Source organism: Leptodactylus fuscus, chromosome 9, assembly GCF_031893055.1.
Source record: "Leptodactylus fuscus isolate aLepFus1 chromosome 9, aLepFus1.hap2, whole genome shotgun sequence".
Classification (NCBI taxonomy): Eukaryota; Metazoa; Chordata; class Amphibia; order Anura; family Leptodactylidae; genus Leptodactylus; species Leptodactylus fuscus.
This window is the reverse complement of record NC_134273.1, coordinates 22181497-22203649: the sequence shown is the minus strand read 5'-3', so window position 1 is coordinate 22203649 and position 22153 is coordinate 22181497. Positions and strand designations below refer to the sequence as shown.

Below are 22153 nucleotides of genomic sequence, written 5' to 3'. Positions count from 1 at the left end.
TTTTTTTTAGTATTATCCCATAGGTCTTAATCGTGGAACTTCTACCGCATAGAACTAAGTGCAAAGTTTTACATAATAACAAATAAAAATCCCATGAAGCTAATGGAGTCTACTGAGCTTTTCTAGTGGGCGACGGCAAAAGACTGATTAAGGCATCTTTAACATGTGACACATCATCTATAATAACTAAGATTCCCCCTAGAAAATTGGAGACAACACTTCATTAAATTCTTTAGCGAATCTTCTCTATTGTTCGGTCTCTTTGGATTGTACTTTCTGTTTTTAGTATTCCCTCCAACAATCCCACATTTTCAGTACCACCCACTGGGAGCACTTATCGGAGTCGTGGTGATATCTGGTATGTTTCTTTTACTTGTGTACCGGAACTGGAAAATTTAGCAACTGGGGCTATTCGTTCTAGGCCATTGTGATTGTGCCCTTTGGGCCCAATAATCTTCAGGATAAGCAGGAGTCATTAATCACAGTCTTGGTTTGGGAGATGGGAGTTCGCCCCGTGGCATAAATAATATCTTAGTTTCATGGTTCAATATTAACCACTTCGATACAACAACTCTTCGTCGTTCTTGTAACTGGGTTTGGAAATTTGACCTAAATTTCAGCAGTAGGTGTATGCTAAAAAAAGGCAAAACATTACGGCATCAGGCACATGCTGAAGACTACTTGAATGTAATTATACGCGGCTGCTTCCGATAATTGAGGTGTGCATCAAAGTAAAGTCATCATCGTAACTCCTGCTCAAAGATTTCAAATTACCTTTCGGAAAAAAAAATCAAATGTCAAAAACACTCCTCTCCGCCTCTCCCTCACTCCGCTTTCTATTTTTTTTCTATTTAGCGAAATTATTTGTCTTTGTATTTTCTTAATATCCTCATAGGAAGCCTGTTGTGTTCATGAAAAATTATTTCATCTTAGCATCGAAAGACTCAAAATCTTTAATCAAATTGCACCCGTAGAGAATAAAAAAAAAAAAAAATCTAATAAATCAAAATTAAATTTAAGAAGTAAATCTATAATGTAGAACTTCTCCGTCTCCGTTATTTTAGGCTTGGTTTATCTATGCATCTGCTTAAATTTTTTTTGATCAGACGTTCAGGAGATCCTTACACACCTTGATGTGAGAGCTATTCATTTGTGTAATGGCAGCAATCATCCTGGTTTTTATGAAAATGAATGAGACATTGTCACAGTCCGGGGCTCAGCTACTTATATCATTGAATGGTGATATTATCTTGCTGAAAGTGTTCACCTGTAACTGTTTACTTAATTCTAAGTAGAAGATGGAGCGGAGTTAAACCTGTCATTCTGTCATTTGGAATAACCGAAGCATACTTTTCCCCCTCCGCAACCGAAACCCTCAATCGTTTCAAGGGGCTATCCATGATGAGAAGAAATGGCTGCCTTCTTTTAGAAAGAGCTTCACTTCCTCTTCTTTGGAAATGTGTAATGGAATTGCTAAATGAGTAATTACCCAATACCTGCTGGTGAACCCTTGGGGGTGGGACAAGACAAGACTTTGAGCCCTAAGCTGAACCCTTCCCTATCCCTTCCTATTTGCCTGTCCTGTCCTAAGCGACAGGCGACAATTGGTCGACAAGCCCTTCCTAGATATAGGTGATGACACAGAACGCAGATAAGACAAACAACAAGAAAGGGAGCTCAGCTAGCCAAGGGTTCGGTAATAGTCAAGCAATGCAGTACAAAATCGTAATCCAAGAGAAAAGCCAAAGGTAAAACCAGAGGTCAGGAATAAGAATGCAGGTAACAAAACAGTAAGAGTAGCAGCCATCACGCACAAGGCAATAGCAAGTAGCGAGTTTGAATGAGTGCAGACATAACAAAATGATATCACGTCTGTTGGTCACATGGTCATGTAGTCTTTATTTTAATAGGACTAAGCTGGAGCATGGCCATCTGACCAAAGTATGTGATGTCACTTTACAAGAAGGAGTATTGGAGCTCCTTCTTAAAGAAAGCAGCAATGCTTTTTAATGCCAAATAACCTTTTTGAATCCCTCCCAATGGTACAGTAGACCATAAAGGGATCAGTGTCCTGGTTGGCAGGAGGTATGTTCCAACTTCAGCTCATCTGTGTCCTCTGAACATTAAATTTTGGAGGAAACCGGAGGGAGACATTATAATGTGGGGGCATACTGTCAGGGCCACTATAGGGGCATTATACTGTGCAGGGGCACAAAGAGACATTGATGGGAATGGGTGGAGTCAAAGCATAAGTTAGTGGGGCTGGAGGTGCAATGATTTCCTCATTTTCAAGCGGAAATCAGATGGAAACCTGGCGAGGGTAACCAATTTTTAAGTGGGTTAGGTTTCCCTTTCTCTGGTCTCCAAGCAGACCTGAGGAACAGAAAGCCGAATGCAGGTATGAACCTAACGATAGACTGCTCCAGGGCAGTGCTGTATCTGGTGAGCTTTACTACATGCCCCATTGAAGTCTATGACAAATCAGTAGCAGGAACCCCACTGCCCTAGAGCAGTTGATCTGCAGGGTGATGGCCTATCCTAAGGATAGGCTATCAGTATAAGAAAGTGGATAACCCATTTAATAATGAGCTTACCCCATTACTAGTAATATAACTCTCCATACTGGCTACCCATATTGTCAGCCTTAAAATAAACAGTGAAGAAGTGGAAATTAGTTTCCATTGTGTTTTGGTTGTATCCCTACAGAAGACTCACATTGGTGTGAGAACCGGCCGTAACAGTAACATAATGGGTCCCTCGGGACCTTGTCATTTGAGAAAAACATTTGCTCTTTAACCTTGTCTACTGGACACATTGATCAATACATATAAGTCACCAGGGGGCTTCACACATTGTGCTCTCCTCTCCCGGAGCAAGCTCGGGGCGATAAATTAATGGCTATTATTATTTTATCTTACTTTTATGACTCCTGTTTTACAATGGTCCACAATTTCGATATTTCACTCTGAAACATTAATAGAGTAGAAGTAGTTTTTCTCCATAAGTTAATAATGCAGATGATCAATTAGGCTCCGCGCCAACGTGCCAGATGTTTGGAAACGCAAACTTTTCGACATGTTACAAATGCATGAATAGTGTTTCTTATACACTCGGCCCTGAATTTACCCAGAGCGAGAACGCTCATTTTTATATTCATTGTGTCACTTGGCGTGGGATATTGTAAGAGGAATATTCACGATTTATCAAGCATGGGTTGAACAGCAGGAGGTGAAATCCAAAGGAGAAATATTTATAGTATTCAATATTGCATAGAATATGTTTGTTTGTTTGTTTTTGTCTTTCTTTTATGGGAAATTGTACCAGTTATAGACGTCGCGTTCGGTGGAGTAGTTAGCTCTGTCTATGGCACAGATACAAAAACAATAGAATTCTGAGAATTCTGTACAACAAAATAAGATGAATTATTTATCGAGGTAAAATGCTTCTATCCATGGCACAGATGGAAAAAGTTAGTGGAAGTTAAATACCATCTAATTATAGACAGTCTACCGCCCCACGGAAAATAGTCCAAGAGCCCCATCCATGTTTTCCCAGATGTAGGCGAATTTAGTACATACCGACAACCACCTATAGTGTTCCGTGCTTCTTTATCTCGATATTTTCCATTTGAGGAAAGTTGGACCACCTTCATATCCATTAGATAAGCTCCATCTGCCAAAATTTGTGGGTTTGGGCAACTTTTTTGAAATGCAACTTTTCCACAATGAGTGAACAAAATCTCATTAAGGCTGGATTCACACCAGCGTTGGAGACTACGGTGCAGAATCCAGTGGAGAGTTCTGCAAGGAGGAAACCAGACAGAAACATGGCGGATCCCTTCATAGTCTATAGGGTCCGTGGGTTTCTGCAGGTTACCACTGTTTAATTGGATCTAAGACTGTATAATGAAACATATTGTCTGTGCATTTCCGCAACGTGTGGCCTCAGCCTTATACTTAGTCAGTCAATATACCCAAGAAAAATAGATCCTTGTTTTCCGAGGCATAAGTTGAATTTACCACTTATGTACGGCCACCTTGAGCGTTCAGTAATTCTTTACCTTAACATCTCCCATTTGAGGAAAGCCGAGACACCTTCATACACATTAGATGGTTAGCTAATTTTGCAAAAATTTGTGGGTTTGGGCATTTTTTTCCTTAAAAAATGCTAATTTTCTGTGTTTTTTTCCTATAAAGTCTAAGGCTATACATACACAACCAACAACATCCACTTTTCATGGCTGTCTTGCCCCAAGGGGCACCCACCCGTTTTCATGGATCCCCATACATTTCAGTGTATGGAGGGATCCGTAAAACAACCAAAAGTAGGAGATGACCTATATATTTACAGTCATGAGTATAGCCCCAATTAACGGACAATGAAATCAATACTGCCATGTGACATCCATTAAATAAACAGACAACTATTTTGGAGGGAACATGGCTGGTCTGTTTAGCAGCTTGTATGACACCATCTTATCCCAGTAAGAGGGTGGAATAGATAGTGGAATAAAATTTCAAGAGAAAAATATTAGACTTACAGATAAGCCAAATGTATCAAATATTGTGGGACACTTAGTAAATGGGACCCAAATAATCCCAACACAGACACCTGCAATAAATCCCCATCGTGATAAATTCTTTGCCTTCCATATAAAGTTCCAACCTTGGTCACTTTAATGTTTGGTCAGACAATTAAATTTTTTTTATTGGATTCTTCCAGAAATTGCCGGAAATACAGATGACATCCCTCTAGTTCGCTGGAGACAACAATGGCTTGAAAATGGGACGCTCCTCTTCCATATTCACCACCAGGATGGATCATCAAATTTGCCAGGTCAAGAACCGACAGAAGAACCTCCAGGCGAGGCGGCGGAAGAAGAATTAAGGATATTACATATTTCAGTCATGGTAAGTTGGTTTTCAGTACTGCCTCATGTTTTGAATAGCATGTATGTACAGTCCTATGAAAAAGTTTGGGCACCCCTATTAATCTTAATCATTTTTAGTTCTAAATATTTTGGTGTTTGCAACAGCCATTTCAGTTTGATATATCTAATAACTGATGGACACAGTAATATTTCAGGATTGAAATGAGGTTTATTGTACTAACAGAAAATGCGCAATATGCATTAAACCAAAATTTGACCGGTGCAAAAATATGGGCACCTCAACAGAAAAGTGACATTAATATTTAGTAGATCCTCCTTTTGCAAAGATAACAGCCTCTAGTCGCTTCCTGTAGCTTTTAATCAGTTCCTGGATCCTGGATGAAGGTATTTTGGACCATTTCTTTCTACAAAACAATTCAAGTTCAGTTAAGTTTGATGGTCGCCGAACATGGACAGCCCGCTCTCAAATGATCTGAAAACAAAGATTGTTCAACATAGTTGTTCAGGGGAAGGATACAAAACGTTGTCTCAGAGATTTAACCTGTCAGTTTCCACTGTGAGGAACATAGTAAGGAAATGGAAGACCACAGGGACAGTTCTTGTTAAGTCCAGAAGTGGCAGGCCAAGAAAAATATCAGAAAGGCAGAGAAGAAGAATGGTGAGAACAGTCAAGGACAATCCACAGACCACCTCCAAAGAGCTGCAGCATCATCTTGCTGCAGATGGTGTCACTGTGCATCGGTCAACTATACAGCGCACTTTGCACAAATAGAAGCTGTATGGGAGAGTGATGAGAAAGAAGCCGTTTCTGCACGTACGCCACAAATAGAGTTGCCTGAGGTATGAAAAAGCACATTTGGACAAGGCAGCTTCATTTTGGAAACAAAAATTGAGTTGTTTGGTTATAAAAAAAAAGGCGTTATGCATGGCGTCCAAAAAGAAACAGCATTCCAAGAAAAACACATGCTACCCACTGTAAAATTTGGTGGAGGTTCCATCATGCTTTGGGGCTGTGTGGCCAATGCCGGCACCGGGAATCTTGTTAAAGTTGAGAGTCGCATGGATTCCACTCAGTATCAGCAGATTCTTGAGAATGTTCAAGAATCAGTGACGAAGTTGAAGTTACGCCGGGGATGGATATTTCAGCAAGACAATGATCCAAAACACCGCTCCAAATCCTCAGGCATTCATGCAGAGGAACAATTACAATGTTCTGGAATGGCCATCCCAGTCCCCAGACCTGAATATCATTGAACATCTGTGGGATGATTTGAAGTGGGCTGTCCATGCTCGGCGACCATCTAACTTAACTGAACTTGAATTGTTTGTCCAAAATACCTTTATCCAGGATCCAGGAACTGATTAAAAGCTACAGGAAGCGACTAGAGGCTGTTATCTTTGCAAAAGGAGGATCTACTAAATATTAATGTCACTTTTCTGTTGAGGTGCCCATACTTTTGCACCGGTCAAATTTTGGTTTAATGCATATTGCGCATTTTCTGTTAGTACAATAAACCTCATTTCAATCCTGAAATATTACTGTGTCCATCAGTTATTAGATATATCAAACTGAAATGGCTGTTGCAAACACCAAAATATTTAGAACTAAAAATGATTAAGATTAATAGGGGTGCCCAAACTTTTTCATAGGACTGTATGTATATATGTATGTATGTATGTATGTATGTAAAGGGAGTCTGTCATCAGAACTCAACATATTATAAGTAAGGCTCACCTGAATAAAATGTTGCTTTCCCCTTGTGATTGGATACCTCAGTTGCCTCTAGAATGTATTTTTTGTCAATATGCAAATGAGCAGTTTGGAGCAATGAGGACATACATCTTTGCAGCAATGGCAACACCCTTGTTGCTCCAAAGAGTTCCTTTACAGCAATTCATAATGGGAAAACACCATATGGTTCAGGTGACCCTCACCTATCTATCTGTGAGCTGGGCTGATATGCTGGCTTCTGATGACAGACTCCCTTTTAGTATACTTGTCATTTACGTAGACTGTTTTTAAATGACTGTGAACAGGTTATGGGTTTTAGATTTTTTGGTGACGACAAGTTGATCTAGGGTTTTATACTTATTCCTGGGTATGATTCAGGAAGGAATTTTTCCCTTTACATGGAGCAGTTGCCATCAGCCTCATTTTTTATTTTTTTTTGCCTTCTTCTCTATCAACACTTTATGGTAATAGGTGGGACTGCACGGACCTGTGTCTTCACCATACCTCATCCATTGTGTTATTATGTAATGGCAACCATACACATTCAATAGTTGGGTACTAGGTTGGACTTCATGGACATGTGTCTTCACTAAACCTCATCCACTATGTTATGTAAAGGCAGCTATACACATTCAATAGTTGAATGAAGACTTCCAGGACCTCCAGAACCTGTGTCTTCACCCAACCTCATCCATTGTGTTATTATGTAATGGTGGCCATACATGTTCAATACTTGGGTAATAGGTGGGACTTCCTGGACCTGTATCTTCACCCAACCTCATCCACTATGTTATTAAGTAAAGGTGACCATACACGTTCAATACTTGGGTAATAGGTGGGACTTTATGGACATATGTCTTCACCCAACCTCATCCACTATGTTATTAAGTAAAGGTGGCCATACACATTCAATACTTGGGTAATAGGTGGGACTTCATGGGCCTCTACCTTTATTAAGTAAAGGTGACCATACGCATTCAATACTTGGGTAATAGGTGGGACTTCATGGACCTGTATCTTCACCCAACCTCATCCACTATGTTATTAAGTAAAGGTGACCATACACATTCAATAGTTGGGTAATACGTGGAACTTCATGGACATGTGTCTTCACTCTACCTCATCCACTATTATTATGTAATGGTAGCCATATACATTTAATAGTTGGGTACTAGATGGGACATCATGGACCTGTGTCTTCATTCAACCTCATCCACTATCTTATTAAGTAAAGGTGGCCATACACATTCAATAGTTGGGTAATAGGTGGGACTTCAGGGACCTGTGTCTTCACCATACCTCATCCATTGTGTTATTATGTAGTGGCAACCATACACATTCAATAGTTGGGTAATAGGTGGGACTTAATGGACATGTGTCTTCACTAAACCTCATCCACTATGTTATGTAAAGGTGGCCATACACATTCAATAATAGGTGGGACTTCAAGGTCCTGTGTCTTCACTCAACCTCATCCACTGTGTTATTATGTAATGGTGGCCATACACGTTCAATACTTGGGTAATAGGTGGGACTTCATGGACCTGTATCTTCACCCAACCTCATCCACTACGTTATTAAGTAAAGGTGACCATACACATTCAATAGTTGGGTAATAGGTGGAACATCATGGACATGTGTCTTCACTCAACCTCATCCACTATGTTATCATGTAAAGGTGGCCATATACATTTAATAGTCATTCCTCTTTGAATCCTGATTCCCAGTATGGCCAACCATGCATTGTGTTCTGAATGGGGAAAATAAGTAAGTAGCAGTCAGATATCTCTTGAGAAAGGAATGGGCATGTTGATGTTGTTTTTTTTTTTTTTTTTTTGCTAAAATAGGCCGAACATGAGCTGAACAACCAGTCCTGACCAAATTTTGAAGTTACGCTGACCCAAATTTAATATGTATGTCCCTAAATGTTAGTATTACCCTATTCAGAGCCCTCTATGGAGAAATAAGTTTGATTCAGTAGAACCGCGGCTAGTCCAAGTGCAAGGGCTGTTATATAAAGCCTTAAATACGGCTGTTTTATGGCCATGTCAAACCGACCTTACAGATATAATGGATAAATACCTATGACGCCTTCACTTTTGGGCCATTTATAACTTTCTGACAGTTCAGAGCTGACCTTACATCTCAGCGCTTGTTTTTTTAAAGCACTTGTGTCTATTATTTACTCCGGTTCTCTGGTTTGGCTTTAGTATTCTGCTTCTGGCTCGAACTGTTAGGAAGAATGTAAAGTGCTTCTTGTTTTTGCTGCTTATACATTATTTATCATACGGCACGCTCTGATGTCCAGTGTGTACTGTAAAATAAATGGAGGCCCAAGGAGTTATTTTTTTTTCCACCGGAGAGGCCTTATATCCAAAATGATTACTGGTTTTTGACTGGTTTATATTTTCAATGCAACTGGGGGTTCTATGGGGGAAATATGAACCACAAAGACTTTATAGATGAAGAGGAGAGGACCTGTCAATCTTAAAGCTGGCTATATACACAATAGCCAAAGCGTTATAGGGGATGATGTCACATTTCCATTTCTAGCACAAATGTGGGGATGTGTAGGATCGGTCAGACCTGCGGCAGAGCTGGTACCTTTATACCAACGTGATGGGAGTTTTTATATAGAAGACCAAAATGTATACATATAGTGAATCATATAGACAGTATAGGTCCTAGTGATGGTCCTATACTTGGACCCTACCTCGATCAGCTGTACCAATTATAGCCTGAGCCTACTGTCTACAATGGACAAAGCGTATCTCCATCCAATGTGTATCTTCCAGCCCTGGAGATTGACTAGTGTATCTGATGGGTGCAGGGGTCTTTGTGTCGGCCCCACAATCTGATAATAATAACTTATCCTGTGAATGGTTCTTCTTCACTCTCCAGTATCCAAACTGTACAGACCCTGGGAAACCTCTTTAAAGGGGTTGGCCAGGATTTTTTATTTATAGACTATCCTTAGGCTAGGCCAAGAATATCTGATTTGAGGTGGCCAAATGATTGCCAATGCACAAATCAGCGGTTCAGGGCCAGTTTCAATGCCTATACTATACACATAGACATTTGGCTCCATTCCCGGTATAGTTCCCATTAAAGCTCCCATTACAGTAAATGAGAGCTGAGTGGCAGTACCTGAACTTGTCACAGAGCCAGCTGCTTCTAGATCCATGTTGTGTATAGTACTTGCATCAGATGTGGCCCTGAACAGTTGAGCCATGTTGGGGCTGCATGTCAGTTATCTATGGCCAACCCCTTTAAGGCTGCTTTTACACCACTATTTTTGTTTCCAGATTTTTCTGATCTTGTTCTTTTCTAGTGTCTTTTCTGTATATTATGAGATCTGTACTTTTACTAGGTTCTGTTTGTTTCTGTGCTTGTTTCTCGTCTATGGCTGTTTACTGGGCTGAATCCAGATTAGGATTATACATTATTACTTCCTTTCTGTCTACTGTCATTCCATCCACTATTCCAAAAATTCCATCCAAAAATTCCTACTTGCTTAAAAAATGTGACCTTTTTTTTACTTGTATGCCATTTTTCTGGCGCATAAGTCTTGATAAATCAGCTCAAGAGATGAGCGAACGGCGTTCGATCGAATTGATATTCGATCGGATATCAGGCTGTTCGAGATATTCAATTCCAATCTAAGGCTGCCTTCACACGGAGTAACGCCGGCTACCATTCACAGCCGTACACGCGAGTGCTGTGGAAGGCTCCCGAACACTTTTAGCTTTTATGTCATGTTTCATGATTAGTTTTATTTCAGTAGAAATGTTACTCAAACAGCTCTTTGGGGCTCTATCTCGTCAGGGTCCCTGTCAGCTTGTGTTATGCGGAAGCTGACTTTTTCTCATAGGAATGCATTGACCAGCATTGATTGGCCGAATGCCATACAGAGTACAGCATTCAGCCAATCAACGCTGGTTCTGCCAGAGGAGGCAGAGTCTAAGATTGGTCCACAGCAGTCACCATTGTGGTCAGATCTCAGGTATAGCAGAGTTGACACAGCTTTGCTACACCTGAGATGCAGCAGAGCGGGTCGTGCGCTGTGCTTTGCTACACCAGAGATGCAGCAAAGCTAGCCGTGCGCTGATCTATGCTACACCTGAGATGCAGCAGAGCTGACTGTGCACTGAACCCTGCTACATCTGAGATGCAGCAGAGCTGGCCGTGCGCTGAACCCTGCTACATCTGAGATGCAGCAGAGCTGACTGTGCGCTGAACCCTGCTACATCTGAGATGCAGCAGAGCTGACTGTGCACTGAACCCTGCTACATTTGAGATACAGCAGAGCTGACTGTGTGCTGAACCCTGCTACATCTGAGATGCAGCAGAGCTGGCTGTGTGTTGTGACTGTGACGCCGACTGGCGTCACAGGTGCTTCCATTCATTTCTATGGAAGCGTGCTGTTCGGATCGGCTGATCCGAACAGTGTTCGCTCATCTCTATTAGCGACATAATACAGTGACTTGGGCATGTTAGATGCTCCCAGACATGCTTCCTCTGCTGTCCCAGTTACATTCCAGAGGTGTTGTCCTCATTTGCTGAGGTGTCATAGTGGACTTGGGGACTCTCCTGAGTTGAAGAGTGGTTTCCCCTGAAACAAAGCTTTTTTCCCCATAGACTATAATGGGGTTCGATATTCATTCGAATAGTCGAATATTGAGGGGCTACTCGAAACGAATATCGAATATTGAATATTTCACTGTTCACTCATCTCTAATCAGCTCCCTTTTTTTCTAGATTCTACCATTGGACAACCATTATCATTTTAAATTACGTTACTTTTTTTTTCAGAATTTGCAAACATGCAAACAATAGAAAAACCAAACTGGTAAACCAAAGTAATAAAATCATATTTTTTAAATGCAAGATTGTCAAGAAATCTTCTAACAATAAAATAAACAAGCTGGAGAACATCTCCTTAGCAGTCAGTCATTACCCGCTTCCCTTTGAACCTATCCTGCCAGCCTCTCTCTGCGCTTTGTTGTATTTATAGATAGCAAACATTTCGGCTGACTCGAGATGAAAGATAGAGCCGCTTCCCACTCTTCTCCATGAGCCATTTCAGAACAAGTTATGCCAGTCATACTTCATGCGCACAGCGTCCTTTTAGGTGTACCTGTTAGATTTTGCCTAATGAGACGCTGAGTTAGCCCCAGTTAACAGTCGGAACTGTGAGAAGAAGACAATTATAATCTGCTTCTCTTTTATCCCACCTGAAATGTACATTCGACAGAACGCATTGTTGAGGCCCGTCTTCATCTTTGAAGAGAGGATATTCAAACAATAGCAATTATCCAGATTTGCCACTTTAATTGGGTGCCTGGCAGTCTGTATCCTGACACATGTCTGCAGCAGGATACATTGTAACTAATGAATTAAAAACAGCTCATTGTATAATAGCAGTCATCTTCTACGGGGTCGACCTGACACTTGGAAGAGGAGCATTGGCTTATGACATAAAGAGTTAATATCGCAATCCTGTTCACTGAATGGGGGTGTGATAAGCTGGACAACCTTGTATAGAATTGCGGAAGGGTTGTTGACCTAGCCGGGAAACGGTTATTGGAAGACGTTCATAGGAAAGAACAAACAAATGCGCTCAGAATTATTAGGCTGAGTATAAAGAGACCCAGAACTCTTGGTGTCTCCATATTGGGTATTTCCACCAATAAAGGTATAGATGTGACCCTTACCTTTTGGGAATATAAATAAAGGGAGTCTACCATCAACCTCAAGCATATTCAACTGCTACCACCGCATTATAGGACACATTACAGATATAATAATATTAAAATATGTTGGTTGCGGTTAAATTCTTGGGCGGGGGGACTCTCCTTAAAGACTCCAGTTTATTAAGAAATTCAGAACATGATCATGATTAGAGATGAGCCAATCAAGGCTGAAGAAGTGGAATTCGATCTAAATTTCAGGAACTATTCATTTCGCGTTGAATCTGGATTTCCTTACACTTCGTGGTAACGAATCACATTTGTTCCTAGAATGGCTGCTGCCCATGTTAGGACATGGGGCAAGGAACTCTGGGAATGCAGTATCACCCACAATGCCATGCGTGCAGCCAATCAGTAGCCAGCCCTGTGATTTCACAGGCCTTAAACCCCTTCGTGACCGCCCACGGCATCGGGAGCGGGTGTTTGACAGCTAACACCCTGCTCCATAACTCCCAGTAGGAGGAACCTCTTAACATGACTGCAGCTTCTAAATGGTTCCGCCATGCTATATGTCCCCCACTTCGAGATCAGGGGTGCCGATATGCATCTTCTTCAGACCAGGTCTGGTCAGTGACCCTGGGCTGTTGGTAGCCCTCAGATCCTGCCCAGAAGTGAGGAAGTCAGCCTATGTCTATCTGGGTGTCCACAGATAGACACATATAGTATAACTACTGACCAACTTACTGCAAAACCATGTTGTCTTTACAAAGCTGGCCATCTTGTGCCGCTTATCTCATGATGTATTGAAGGAGGAAAGGTTAAAAAAAATATGACTCATCTGTTTATTAGAAAAATTTGATAAAATAAATTTTTCTAATAATTCTTGAACTGCATAATTCCAAAACTGTTACATTATTTTCAAGCAGTTTTGTTCTTTTCTGGAATCTGTATTGATTTTTATTCACACTTGAAAATGAGGAGACATTAACTGTTTCTTACCTAGTTACTCTGAATATGCCCTTTTTCGGAAAAAATAAAAAAATGTCCTCCACAACTGCGAAAAATCTGCTTTTTCAAAAACTAGTGCGTTTTGGGAAGACACAACATGGTAATTTTTGCTCCTCAATCACAAACGTTTTCCTTAGAAAGTTAATAGGGGAAGAAAACAACCCGCTTTGGTTTTTAGCCGGGATTCGCTATGTGGGGTTTTAGCTTAAGGGTACGGCTTGAAAATAAAGATAGGCAAACCATTACACAGTAATAGGGTTGAAGGGTCACTGCCATAAAAATTAGGAAAGGATAGACTAGGAGGATCGCCTGGGTGGCGTTGGATAGAAAACAATGGAGCACGAATTTGGAGTGACGGTGGGATTAAAGCCTTGAGATGAAATATGGCCGATCTTGATATCAGTCATAGAGCTATCTCCGATTTTTTGTCCTGGAATTTGCAAAAGAAGGATCAAAGGATTGGAAATATGGAAGTCAAAGAAGGAATTTCCATGAATGGATGACCAGAGGTGACCACCCCATGTCAGGGCGTAAAAAAATATCAACTGATCGGCTCCGAATAAATATTATTGAAGATATATATTGTATACACTATATAATGTATATACATATATCATACTGTTTATAGTTTATAACTTTTTGTGTGTCTCTATAGTCAGTACCAGTCTTGCTACTTCTTCAGATGTCTGAAGTCATTGCAGCAGTCTCTCGGAGTGGGTGAAGGCACTAATGACATTAATAATCTTCAATAATCTTCTAACAGTGAAGTGTATGATGGATGCATGCCCTGTAGACTCTCTTGCATATAATAAATTGGGACATTGAGTATTGTCATTTACAGAATAGGTCAGAGCCTGGGGGCCTCCAAGTGACTTTTCTTATTCCTTCTGAAACTAGAAGATCCCCCCCGTCACTCTCTTCTAGGCGATCTCAGTGGATATTTATTTCCTGGATAATTAATTTTGATAACAAGCTGTCTGAATTCCCCTCTCCACATTCTCTTTCCCCCACCATCCATCACACTCCCAGCTCACATCTTAATATATTATGTGAATAATTAGAACAAAAGCAATGAGCTGTCAACACGTCTCCAGGTCCTTATATTAGTGAACGCCGCTCACTTTGTCTCTCTCAACCCCACTGTCTTTGGGACTAAGTCTTTGTTTGCTTAGAATAATATTATGTCATTGTGTCCCATTACCTTCTTGTAGAATATTAATGTATCTTAATGGAGAAAATTAAGTCTTCTTCACACTCTGGCATCAGTAAAAGTTAGTGTTTTATAAAACAATTGCTGTATAGGAAGAATTTGGAACTGATTTTCTCATATCAACATCCTTCACGGAATTTTCAAGGTGTTGGATGTTTGTGTACTTGGCATGGGCAAAATTCATTATAGCCAACCAGTCAATAGCTGGATGTGATAGAGGGAGAAGATGATATATATGACGGAGGAGAGAAGCTGAGCTCTGTGATATATAGGAGTGTATGATAGAGGAGAGAAGCTGAGCTCTGTGATATATAGGGTTATATGATAGAGGAGAGAAGCTGAGCTCTGTGATATATAGGGTTATATGATAGAGGAGAGAAGCTGAGCTCTGTGATATATAGGTTATATGATAGAGGAGAGAAGCTGAGCTCTGTGATATATAAGGTTATATGATAGAGGAGAGAAGCTGAGCTCTGTGATATATAGGGTTATATGATAGAGGAGAGAAGCTGAGCTCTGTGATATATAGGGTAATATGATAGAGGAGAGAAACTGAGCTGTGTGATATATAGGGTTATATGATAGAGGAGAGAAGCTGAGCTCTGTGATATATATGATTATATGATAGAGGAGAGAAGCTGAGCTCTGTGATATATAGGGTTATAGGATAGAGGAGAGAAGCTGAGCTCTGTGATATATAGGGCTATATGATAGAGGAGAGAAGCTGAGCTCTGTGATATATAGGGTTATAGGATAGAGGAGAGAACCGGAGCTGTGTGATATATAGGGTTATGTGATAGAGGAGAGAAGCTGAGCTCTGTGATATATAGGGTTATATGATAGAGGAGAGAAGCTGAGCTCTGTGATATATAGGGTTATAGGATAGAGGAGAGAACCGGAGCTGTGTGATATATAGGGTTATATGATAGAGGAGAGAAGCTGAGCTGTGTGATATATAGGGTTATATGATAGAGGAGAGAAGCTGAGCTGTGTGATATATAAGTTTATAGGATAGAGGAGAGAAGCTGAGCTCTGTGATATATAGGATTATATGATAAAGGACAGGAATATATAGGAATATACAGGTAGATATGGATATTTGTGTAATTTAATGGGCGTCTGCCACTCCTCTAATGGTGTATCAGACAGACTTACAAACCTACTGTTGTTACCGCAACCAAATCTGTCCTTTTGAGGGTCTTTTGCTGCTAGTGTGCATGTAAGACTTTAACAGCTACTTCCTGTCTATGGCAGCTACTTCCTGTCTATGGCAGCTACTTCCTGTCTATGGCAGCTACTTCCTGTCTATGGCAGCTACTTCCTGTCTATGGAAGCTACTTCCTGCCTCAGTTTAGAGTAGGAGAACAGCTGTGTAACACAAAGTGCAGCTCTAACAAGAGTAAAGCTTTGTCGGTTAAGAGGAAATGACCTTTGAGATTTAATATATAGGTGCAGATGCCTTTAAAATTCAGTTTCAGGTTGTTTGGTATTGAGTTCTGACTTAGAAATTTGGCCAAGAGTCATCATTAAGCCTGCGCCAAGGATGTCTATATTCTGTTTGTTAGCTGTGTACTGATATTCTATAAAACCTGTAAAATATGACCGAGAACCAAAATTTATACACAGTAGCTGCCAAAACCTTAAAAGCATTTGCTGATAACATCTCATAGATTACTACTTTCCCTATCATGAAATGACTATTAAAGTTGCCATTAATTAATCTTGTAAGACAAATATTAACTAGAAAAGGGCAAAATCCTACATTTCCATAAAATAATCAGACGGAAATAAACCCTATTATTGGAAGTGACATTCAGTTCAGGCCATAAATATATAATAGGTGGGAAAGTCTAGATCCCCATTTATTAAGAATACAGAAGGTTCTTGAGCTGTGTACTCTCAAGATGGAAAGCTGTTTTGAGCATGGGACCCCAAATGAGAAGGTATCTGGGTCTTCTTCTGTCATCTGTGTGCCGTCCGGCCAATGGCCGTGCATCCACGACCCATTTCAGTCAAAGAACAGGAGCCATGGAAGCACGGCTACAAAACCAGACTGGAATAGGACCTGTCCTGAGTTTTGTGAGCCGGACTATCAGCCCAAACACAGGACTGGTTAATTCATTGAGCCGACAGAGATGAATGGATCAGTGTGCAATACTGGAAAAAGCCGGATATCAAATCAAATCAAACAGGCTTTATTGGCACATCCGAATAGATATTTGGCATTGCCAAAGCTAGTAAAGTGTGTGTGTGGTGGGGGAGTTGGGTATGGGGGGGTGGGGTGGTTGATTTGGGGTATAACAGTCCATGGAGTCTCATCTTCCTCTTAGTGGCCACTATATGGGGAGGTGGGGTGGGTGGGGTGGGTGGTTTGGGGTATAACAGTCCGTGGAGTCTCATCTTCCTCTTAGTTAGTGGCCACTATATGGGGAGGTGGGGTGGGTGGTTTGGGGTATAACAGTCCGTGAAGTCTCATCTTCCTCTTAGTTGGTGGCCGCTATATGGGAGGTGGGGTGGGTGATTTGGGGTATAACAGTCCGTGGGGTCTCATCTTCCTCTTGTTTGGTGACAGCTGGACACGTATTGGGCAGCGATCTCCACAGTGGCCTCTTCTTCTCCCAGTCCCAGTAGGATGTAGTTTCCTCTTCTCGTCTGCAGATATGAAGCCTGGGATATGGGCAGAGAGTCTTTGGAAGTAGACGGCCCTCACAGCTGAGTATTTGGTGCAGTGTAGCAGGAAGTGGTTCTCATCTTCTAGGGCCCCCTGGTCACAGTGCTGGCATAGTCTGTTCTCCCGTGGCTAGTACTTCTGCCTGTGTCGCCCCATCTCCATCTCCAGGTTGTGGGTGCTCAGTCTATACCGGCTCAGGGTCTGTCTGTGTTTGGGGTGGGGTATTTTCTCCAGGTAGGTGGCCATGGTGTATTCTCTATTGAACCATACTATGGTCGTCAGCAAGGGACCTTAACAGGACCCCAGTCCCAGAGGCAGTAGACCAGTCAGTGATGTTGACGGCCCTTGATGACGTCTTCTGTGTCTGTCTAGGTCACCACTTATGCCAGTCACTGACCTCATGGCTAACCTCTACACCAAAGACTGGTGAGCAACTGACTAGCTCCAGCAGTCACGTGTCATCCGTGTACACAAGAAAGCATCATCATGGACCAGCCACAGGGTTGACTGGACTATCACTCCTGGAATAGAGGACCTGTAAATGGATCTATTTGCAGCCGTTCCATTTTTCTTTTGAGTCTGACAACCCCATTTTTTCGAGTCCTAGAAAACCCATTTAATGGACCTTACGTTGTAGAGAGCACTAATACAAAGGTTTACGTTAGATGGAGATCTCAGAGCACTAAGATGTGTGACACAGAACTAAATATACGGTCAGACATAAAGTAAAAATACAAAGATATTCCATAGCATTATTCTTGGGGGCGCAGGATCTGTCTCTGCAATGCCTTTCCTTTTGTAGTCTACACAATGTTCCAATAATACCTGGATCATAGCAGATGTGTACAATACTGGAGACACTGTCAAAGGCGAGAGAGACGGAAAAAAATGACATGAAATAAAATAAGAACACAAAACCAATTATCCACTTTTTCAAAAACCAACAATACCACTTGTAAGACTCGATGTGACAAGGAAGCTGTGTGTCCGATATCACACTTTTGTGTTCCTTTACAATGCAGACCTTTTTACTTTCTTAAATTTCGATATGCCTCCATATGGGCATTTTTGCTTACCATAAACACATTGGAACACAGTTAAAGGGATTCTACCATTAAAAACATTTTTTTTTTCTCGTGACACATAGGAATAGCCCTAAGAAAGGCTATTCTTCTCCTACCTTTAGATGTCTTCTCCGCGCCACCGTTCGGTATAAATCTCGGTTTTCAACTGTATGCAAATGAGTTCTCTCACAGCACTGGGGGTGGGCCCCAGCACTCAAACAGCACTGAGGGCATCCCCAATGCTGCCAGAGAACTCTCATGCACCGCCTCCATCTTTTTCTGGAATGCCCTCTTCACGCGTCTTCTTCCGGCGCTGGCGGTCAAACTTCTAGGTCTTGGGCCAGCAGGCCACAAGAAAATGGCCGCTTACTTACTGCATTATTGTATTAAACGGGTTTATCCAGTTTCTAACATTGATAGGATAAGTCATCAATATTAGATCTGTGAAGGTCCAACACCCAGGACAACTACATCACCAGTACAGAGACGGCACGGTTTATGGTATGGTTCACACATTACGAACCATGCTGATAAGGATAGGCCATCAATGTTAGAAACTGGATCACCCCTTTAATTTGTACATGAGAAAATTGGGTTCTCATTTTTTGGGGAGAAACCTGGCAGATCTCATTATAGTCTATGGGGTCCATGGGATTCCACGGGTAACCGCTTTTTAAGCACATTGGGTTTTAATTATTGCGTCCCCAAGTGGACCGGAGGAATGGAAACCCTAAGGCAGGTGTGAACTTAGCGTAAGATTGTAAAAACCCTCCCAAAAATGTCACTTTGCTTTGGCAGATTTTGGTTTTATGACTCACCTTAAAACCTTAACCCCTTAGAGATCTTATACTATTGACCATTACACCAGTAACCTTTCAACCCTTTGTACATTCCTGCTGTAATAATGCCTTTTAGTTGATTTCAATGTAGCTTTAGCAGACCTTGTATTTTCTGAGGACGTAAGACTTTTTTTTAAATTATTTTGTTGTTGATGAACAGAAAACATCAATTCTGAGTTTTACGGTTTATAGCGTTTATTTTGTAGAATAACGAATGTTCTAATTTTATTTTAGGGTTGTTATGGATGTGGTGATACCATTTGTCTGTTTTGGTTTTTTTCCATTAACTACGGGAGAAAAAAAGTCTATTTTTACTTTTTTTCTGTAAAATGACTTAGATGGTGTGGTCGACATTGACCACAGCGTATAAGAGGTTAAATGGCAACCATGCTTTTTGATTGATAATAGGGGGTTCGTGTCCTTGGTTTCCCCACCCCGGGGTCATCTGAAGTGACAGGGACAGGATGATAATACAATCATGTTCTCATCTCTTCACTGTCAGCTTCTCGTGTTCTCCGGCACACTGGTTAAAGTGAGAGTGCGAGTATATGCACCCTTGCTTTAACCAGTCATATGTCAAAATCTAGATGGGCAAGACCAAGATGGTGGCTGTAACCCATGTGGTTCAGATGTTAGACCTGTTTAAAAGGACTGTATGTGTCTTGCTCGAGGTAAACAGTAATGCACTTTGCTCAAATCCCGATAAGGGTGGAGGCAAAGGGGCTCACTATAACAGTCCATATTGAACTATAAGCACAGTCAAGGAGTTTACAGAAATGAAATTCTTCTACTTCCAGATCGGTGCCTCCATTACTGAGATAGTAGCCATTTTCCAGATATGCTAATGATCTGATCGGTACTATGAGAGTGTTGCCATTCCGTTCATTGTACTTAAGGCAGAGTTCACACGGAGTAAAAGCGCCGCGCATTGTGGCGCGTTTACGCCGCGTTTTTTTACAGTGCGCGATTACGCCGCGTTAACGCCGCGTTTAAAGCTCTAAATACTATACTCCACTATTCTGGAGATAGACTCCTTTTAAAGAGGACCTCCATCCGTTCCAAATCTTTGCATCCTTCAATAGGCACTGTTCCACTATTTATGGTGTTATTGGAATTTTTTCTCTAGTTTATACTGTTCCTGAGTAATCTCTGCTATTCTTCATCCCAGGACTTCCAAATTAGTCCCAGGACCACCCTGACCGTAGAGAACCTAATTAGTGCATTGGAGCTAAAACTGACTGCACCAATTGCTCAGGAATGGTGGGGGCTAGAGAATAAACTCCAACTGTGCCTGAATTAGTGAAATGTCCTCTTTAAAGGGGTTCTATCAGGCTCAAAATATCTTTCAAAGCAATAGTAGTGCCACATATTTAAATGTCTGTGCCAGATTTGGCTGCAGTTAGCCATGGCATTGGCAGAGAGTGACATTGTCAATCACAGCTGAAGAAGAGACAATGGATGTCAATTCCAGCTTGCAGCTGTCAGTAGGCAACTCTATATAACAAAATTTGCAGAAACATAAGTGTACGTCTCTGTAGGCTGGTACCCTAATATGCATACCTAAAAAAAATAGAAAAAGAGTGAATCCAATCTTATTTTTGGTACGTTGTTTGGCATACATATGGATCAAAAGCATCACATACACTAAAAAGACTGGATTCCTCCAGCTGACATTTATCAATGCAAATCATACATTGTCTCTGCATCATAAAGTGCCAAAAATTTACACCATCACCTGTTGTGCTGACATTTCGCGAAGCCTCCGGCTACGATCTTCATTCAGACTTTGCTCTATTTTACTTTAAGGAATCAAATGTTTATTTTTCGACTTTTAAAATATATATTTTTTTCCAGAATCGTCTAGAAGAAAAGTATAAGCAAACTCTCTGAATTCTTAATACACTGACTTTCTGCTCCTTTGACATACTGGCTGTCTTGAGAGGTCTTAATGTTTCATAGTCCATCAACTACTCTGTTTCCGCCAAATGTCAAAATAAAGGCAAATGCTAGAAATGTGTTGATGGGCCGAGGATTTGAGGCCGAGCCAACAAGTGACAGGGTCAGACAGTTGTTAAGAGGGGGAATGTGACCACTCCGCACTTGCTCACATGAGGCCCTCGTATTTACATCACATTTTTGGCAGGAACATTTGAGTAACTTCAACTACACAGTAAACAAGATCCTAAGAAAATTCAAAGAAAGATGGATTAGAGATTGGAGATACTCCAGAGATTATCCAGAATTAAAAAACATGGCTGATTTCATGTCAGGGATTGATATCACATCCAATGGTTACATGACCATGATGCAATTTTGCTCTATTCAAATTAATGGAACCGAGCTACAGGGTGGTCATGTGAGAAATAGAAGTGATGTCACTTCCTGCGAAGAAGAAAGCACACAAGTTTTCTAGTCCTGGATAACCCCTTTAAGGTCTCAAACACACGGCAGTTGTGTAGAAAATGCAGTTCCGTAATATGGACCAGTAGACAATCTGTGGGCTACCATGTAGCACCACAATGTAACAATGTATTCTTACCCCAAAGCAATGCTTCTAGTGAAGAGCAATTGGACAACATGACATTTCATGGGACATGCCACAATTTTATGTCTGACTGTATTAAGCCAACCCCTCCCAAAAAAAAATCTTGGAATGGGCTTGACTCTCTTTTAAGCATTACTGTAACAATAGTTACATAGTAGATGAGGTTGGATGAAGGCATCAGTCCATCAAGTCCAACCTATAACTCTATAGTCCTTTACAGTGTTGATCCACAGTCTTATATCAATTGCCCCATTCAGGGGAAAAAATTCCTTCCCGACTCCAATCCGGCAGACAGTATAACAACCCTGGATCAACTTGTCCTTAAAATCTAGAGTCCAGAACCCAGAATATTGTTCTAATCCTCTATCGTCACTAGAAAGACAGACATTTCCCTACCACGAGCCCAACAAAATTCCAAATGAAAGCACTGTGCCTTGCATGGGTGGCATGGGTCTCACTTCCCAGGAACCCACCAGACTCTATGCACTGGCACCACCAGAAGC

General features: G+C 41.2%; 1 protein-coding gene across 4 annotated transcripts in view; it reads left to right on the top strand.

Annotated features, from left to right (window-relative positions):
• ASTN1 (astrotactin 1) overlaps nt 1-22153 on the top strand; it is a 316888-nt gene that overhangs the window by 178079 nt on the left and 116656 nt on the right. For all 4 annotated transcript variants that reach the window (XM_075287093.1, XM_075287091.1, XM_075287092.1 and 1 more), the window contains exon 3: nt 4723-4910. In XM_075287093.1, coding sequence (XP_075143194.1) covers nt 4723-4910 — 188 coding nt within the window. The remainder of the gene's footprint in view (nt 1-4722; nt 4911-22153) is intronic.